The sequence below is a fragment of the Nylanderia fulva genome, unplaced genomic scaffold (genome assembly GCF_048542155.1).
Source record: "Nylanderia fulva isolate GAGA-0341 unplaced genomic scaffold, ASM4854215v1 Scaffold176, whole genome shotgun sequence".
In the NCBI taxonomy this organism is placed as follows: Eukaryota; Metazoa; Arthropoda; class Insecta; order Hymenoptera; family Formicidae; genus Nylanderia; species Nylanderia fulva.
In genome coordinates this window covers 10,244-16,750 of record NW_028190012.1, presented here as the reverse complement: position 1 = coordinate 16,750, position 6,507 = coordinate 10,244, and the positions used below count along the sequence as shown (strand labels likewise).

General features: G+C 44.3%; 1 protein-coding gene across 1 annotated transcript; it reads left to right on the top strand.

Annotated features, from left to right (window-relative positions):
• Nucleotides 1-3,889: 3,889 nt before the first annotated feature.
• On the top strand, nucleotides 3,890-5,795 carry LOC146723677 (uncharacterized; the record flags this gene model as incomplete). Its single annotated transcript, XM_085481347.1, has 4 exons — nucleotides 3,890-3,955; nucleotides 4,078-4,723; nucleotides 4,935-5,225; nucleotides 5,346-5,795. Coding segments are annotated over exons 1-4 (1,453 nt in total), but the record flags the coding sequence as incomplete, so codon positions are not given.
• Nucleotides 5,796-6,507: the final 712 nt, after the last annotated feature.

The window sequence follows — 6,507 nt, the reverse complement described above, 5'->3', positions numbered from 1 at the left end:
TACCACCGGCATTTCGGCCGGGTCACCGCCAAAGCTTCCGGGAGGCGGGAGAGGGCATCTGCCACCTGGTTAAGTGTCCCGCGCCGGTACTGGATGTCGAAATCATGTTGTTGTAATTCGAACATCCAGCGGGCTAGTCGTCCGGTAGGGGCCTCGATGTGTTGTAACCACTTTAAAGCTTGGTGGTCGGTCACGACGGTGAATCGGTATAGCCCTCGAGGTAATCCCGCATCCGGCGTATACCCCACACGACAGCCAAGCACTCTAGTTCGGTAGCGCTATAATTCTTCTCGGCTGCGTTGAGGGTCCGGCTGGCGTACGCGATAACCCGCTCTCCTTCGCCGAGGTGTTGGGTTAATACGGCCCCTAACCCGTGGGCGCTGGCGTCGGTTTGTAGTAGAAATGGTCGCGCAAAATCTGGACAGGCGAGGACAGGTGCGGTGGTTAAGGCCTGTTTTAGTTTCCGGAACGCTGTTTCTTCTTCTTTTGCCCAGGTCCAGCGCGCTCTCTTTTTAGTGAGTCGAGTGAGAGGGGCGGCGATAGTGGAGAAGTCAGCGATGAATCGGCGGTACCATGACGCTACCCCCAGAAATTGCCGAACCCTGCGGAGGGTCGTGGGGGCAGGCCAATCGGTAATGGCTCGCACTTTCTCTGGGTCCGTCCGGATTCCGTGCCGATCGATAACGTGTCCGAGGTACCGAAGACTTGGCCGGCAGAAGTGACACTTTTCTGGGTTGAGGCGGAGTCGGGCGTCACGGAGGCGGCGAAAGACTTCGGCCAAGTGGCCTAGGTGCTCCTCGAAAGTACGGGATGCGACAACTATGTCGTCCAAGTAGACGAGGACGTGTGGTTCTAACTCGGGTCCTAGCACGGTGTCGAGCAGCCGTTGGAAGGTGGCCGGTGCTGAATGCAGTCCGAATGGCATGACGCGGAACTGCATCAGCCCTCTCCCTGGCACCGTGAAGGCGGTTGCGGGGCGGCTCTCCGGAGTTAGTGGCACTTGCCAATACCCGCTGCGTAGGTCCAACGTGGACAAGTAGTGTGCGCCTCGTAGCTTATCCAAGGTGGCGGCAATGTGAGGCAGCGGGTATGCATCTTTCTCGGAGGCCGCGTTTAATCGGCGGAAGTCTATACAAAATCGGTAGGTCCCGTCTTTCTTCTTTGCCAGCACTATCGGAGAGCTCCAGGCGCTGGTGGAGGGCTCGATGACTCCTTCGGCTTCCATCTTTTGGACCTCTTGGTCGATCACGGCTTGCATGGCCGGATTACGGGGCCGATATCGTTGTTTAATGGGCGGCCCCGGTTTTAGCCGAATTTGGTGCGTGGCTTTGTCGGTCGGGCCGCGGACCGATTCGAACTTTGGAAGTTCGTTATTTAGAAAGGCCTGTAGCCTTAGCGCCTCGCTGGTAGTTCCTGGGCTGATACTGGCTGTCGCGATTCCTTCTTTGGTTGTTGTCTCGGTGACAGGTCTGGGCGGCGGGCGCAGCTCGACTCCTAATTTCGCCCAGAGGTCTATGCCTATTAGTACGGCGTTGTCTAGTTGTGGTAGTACGGAGAAGCGGTGGCGGTACGATTTTCCGCGTAACCTGACCGTTGCTTCGATGGTCTCGGCAATGGGGACTTGCGTCCCGTCGGCGAGGCGTATCTGGGCTGCCTTGAGATCTGGGCTAGACGGTGTGCGGTTGATTCGGCGGGCCGTTTCAGCGTTTACAAATGAGATCTCTGAGCCGGAATCGAGGAGGCCCCACAAATGTTGTCCGGCGATCTGGATCCGGAGGTGCGGTCTCGGGTTGTATTTTAGGTCGAGTCGGGCTGGACGACGGCCGCGACGTCTCCGGCCCGCACCCCGTTTCCCGTCGGGGGGTGGCAGTCACGGGTGAGGACCCCGTCCTTGCCACATCTCGAGCAGAATTTCTTCGGAGGTCGCTGGCAGTGCAGGCGTGTATGTCCTCGTTGCTTGCACCTCCAGCAACATTCCTCCCGACTGTAGAACGCGGAAGCTACGACCGGGGTGTGGCTTTGCGGCACGTCCCTTCGTCGTTCCTGTCTTCGGCGGTCGGCCTCTTCGTATTCGGTGGCTCGGATGCTCAGATCCCCGACGCTGAGTACGTCCGCCCGACGGATGTACAATTGGTACTCCGGATCCATGTTTTCGTAGAGCTGTTCCAGTTGGTCTAGGGGTGAATATCCCCCGGCGCGCCGCATCATGGTCAGAACCTCGGTGGCGTACTTTTGGAAGGACTCTTTAGGGCGTTGTTGACGTCCCTGGATCGTCCTTTTCATCTGTCTCTCATACCCGCTTGGCAGGTATTGCTGGCGGACAGCTTGGCGGAAGTCGGCCCAGCTGGCTATGGTATCGCGGATGTTGCGATACCACAGCAGGGCGTCTCCCCGTAAGAGTTCGGGTAGCCCTAACAGCATCTGGGCGTCGGTGTAGCCGTAGCCCAGGCACAGCTCTTCCGTACGCTCGAGGAATGCCAGGGGGTCCTTGCCCTCGAAGTGGCACCCCCATTTTCGGATCTGGTCCATGATCCTGGCTGGTTCAACAGGTGTCGGGGTGGTAGCTTCTTCGTCTTTGGTTGGGCTTCCGGTGGCCATTTCGACGTTGATAGTGGGCACAGGTAGGTGAGTTCGAAATAGCGCGGGGTTTTGCCCGACAAATCGGCGGAGGCGTCGGCGGACCTCGTCTAAAGTTCCTTGGCTATCGATTCCGTGTCTTTTGGCCAAGGCAATAGCTTCGGTTTTTGATAATTGATTTACCCATGCGGGCATCTGGATAGGCTTAAGCGAGTCGGGATCTCCACTGGGCAGGTCCCTGTTCGGGCGCCATGTAACGGTTCACCTTTCCCGACGCCGCGGATCGGCTCGCCGGTTCCAGGATTCGGGAGGAAGGGGGAGATTCAGACTCGCTTATTCCTTATTAACAATACTTTGGTTTATTCAAAAAGAAACAAGTAAACAAAATGATTGTTGGCATAAAGCCTAAATAGAGAAACTTATTGACTACTCGGTATAAACGAAATGTTTGTTGGCATAAAGCCCTAAATAGAGAAACTTATTGACTACTCGGTATAAACAAAATAAGGAGGCGTATAGCCTGTAGCTGGTGTCCGGAAAAGATTTACAAATTACCCGGTATAACTTAGAGATACGGTGTACGGAGGCGTATAGCCTATGGCAGGAAGAAACCGGAAACCGGGAAACCCGGCGTAATGACGAGAAACCCGTCACCCGGTGTATAGCAGGAAGAGACCGGAAACCGGGAAACCCGGCGTAACAACGAGAAACCCGTTGCCCGGCGTGTAACAGGAAGAGACCGGAAACCGGGAAACCCGGCGTAACAACGAGAAACCCGTTGCCCGGCGTGTAACAGGAAGAGACCGGAAACCGGGAAACCCGGCGTAACAACGAGAAACCCGTTGCCCGATACTAAAGGTAGGAGGCCAGAAACCGGGAAACCCGGCGTAACAACGAGAAGCCCGTTGCCTGGCTAGGAGGTCTGGAGCAGGACTGGTGCCGGCTCATCCGTCGAGCCGGCTTATATACCCTGCCGGCGGTTCCCCCACTCTACCTCGAGGCTGTGGTGGGGGTAACGCCGGCGTCGTAGTGGGGCGCCTCTGGGGGTTGTAGTGGGGCGCCCCTGGGGTAGGGTGACCCGTGTATCAGTTATGATTTTGTGCTTAGGGGCGCCTTAGGCGCCATAGCCTCAAGTGGCGGGCGGGTGATCGGCCCGCGAGGCGTTAGTAACGGCTACGCCGTTACAATATTAACGTTGAAGTAGTTTCAAGTATAAAATCAGTTAAATATCTGTATAAATATATATATAAAGGACATGATGTTGCTGCCGTAACTATTGAACCAATAACAGAAAATGTAATTATTGATCATGATGAAATACATAATTATATCGAAGCTCGTTATGTTGGACCTGTGGAAGCCAGTTGGCGTATTCTTGGTAAGAAGTTACAAGATAAAAGTCACGCTATAATGCGATTGCCAGTCCATCTTCCTAATGAACAAAATATTATAATTGAAAATGAAAATATTGATGACGTTATGATTTCTGCTTTAAATCAGGTTACTATGTTGATAGATTATTTCTCATTGAACATACGCGATGAGGAAGCAAGACAATATCTATACATAGAAATTCCACAACATTATACATTTAAAAAGGAGAAAATTAATGGCATAAATGTATCGCGTTGGGCTAAACGTAAAAGTCATTATAATTGTGTAGGACGAATGTATTCCGTTAGTCCAACACAAACAGAATTATTTCATTTACGATTATTATTACTCACAGTAAAGGGAGTTACAAGTTTTAACGACTTAAAAACTGTAAATGGAGAATTGTGTCAATCATTTTCAACAGCATGTTTGGCTTTAGGTCTGATCGAAGATGATGATGAATGGATACGAGCTATGAATGAAGCTGTTGAATGGATGATGCCACGACAACTTCGTAGATTATTTGTACGTATATTATTACATTGTCAGCCATTACATCCTGAAGAATTATGGGAAAATTTTAAAGTAGCAATGTCTGAAGATTACGTTCGACATTTTGGTATATTACAAGGACAAAATAAAACATATATCCAAATCAATAGTATGCTTCAGACTGAAGGTAAAAGTCTTGCTGATTTTCCACAAATGGAACAATTAAATGAATATGAAGAAGAAGAGGATTATATGACATTTGAAAAAATTATGGAAGTAGGTAATAACCAATACAAACAATTAAATGATAAACAAAAAAAGATAATCGATATTATATTAAATAGATTTAACAATAATAATAATAATAATAACTGTTTTTATATTGATGGTCCTGGAGGATCAGGTAAAACATTTGTATATACAACTATCTATCATTTAGCTAGAATTAAAAATAAACGCGTGTGTACAATGGCTTTTACCTGGTATTGCAGCGACTTTACTTCCTAATGGAAGGACAGTTCATAAGATATTTGGATTGCCCGTTCCATTATTTGTTGATTCATCATCTTCCATTAAAATCCAATCAAAAGCAGCTCAATATATAAAAGAAACTGATATTTTTATTTGGGATGAAGCACCAATGGCACCACGATATGCTTTAGAAATTATGGATCGAACATTGCGTGATATTATGAATAATGACTTTCCTTTTGGCGGAAAAATTGTTTTATTAGGTGGTGATTTCAGACAACTTTTGCTTGTTAAACAACATGCTACTCGAAGTGAAATTGTAAATCTTTCTATTAAATTTAGTTATACTTGGAAATATTTAAAAAATTCTCTTTAATACAAAATATGCGAGTTCTTCCAGAGGAAAATTGATTTTTCTAAATTTCTATTAGATATGGGAGATGGATTATTAAATGATTTAAATGATAATATAGAAATTCCTAAATGTTGTATAGTATCTACAAATGTTGATATTGTGGAAGATATATATGGTGATTTAATACGAAAACAAGAATTTGTTAAAATAACTAAATGTGCGATACTTTCTGCAAGAAATGTTGATGTAGACGAAATTAATAAAAGAGTTGTAGAACTATTAGGTGTAACTGGTGAACGAATTTATACAAGTATAGACTGTACTGTAAATGGTGACAATGATGACATTGGTGAAGCTTTGTTACCAGAATATTTAAATAGTTTATCTCCACCATCTCTTCCTCCTCATGAATTACGTTTGAAACCAAATTGTATCATTATGTTGATTAGAAATCTTAGTATCAATGAAGGTCTTTGTAATGGCACTAGATTAATGGTTATAGAGCTTGCAGACCATTTATTAAAATGTAAGATTTTAACAGGTGACAAAGCAGGAGATATTATTTTTTTCAATCGTATAACATTATATTGTGAAAATGTATATCCTTTTACTTTTTCTAGAAGACAATTTCCGATAAAATTAGCTTTTGCTATGACAATTAATAAATCACAAGGACAGACATTTGAAAAAATCGGATTAGATCTTCGTAAAGATGTATTTAATCATGGACAACTTTATGTTGCCTTTTCACGAGTTCGTTCTTGGCAAGCATTAAAAGTTTACATTGGGAATCAACGAGATAATAGATACGTTAAAAATTATGTATATAAAGAAATATATGTCTAGCTTTATTGTTTTTTAATATATATATATAATAAAAATAATTTATGTGTTAAAATGATTATAGTAATTTAATTTGTAATTTAATTTGTAATTTTTAAACTGATTATAAAATAATTAAATATATTCTATAATATCAAAAGTGTGTGAAAAAAAGGAAAGATAATTAATTATTTTTCTAATTTAAATTTTATTAAGAAAAAATTCTAAATTTTGAACATAATATAATTTTATATTTTTTCAATTAATTAAATAAAATATAATGTAAGTAATATTAATTAAATAAAATATTAATGGAACGTAAAGAATATTATATATTTATATTTAATTATATTATATATTACATTATATAATATTATATTATATTGTATAATATTATATTATATTATAATATTATA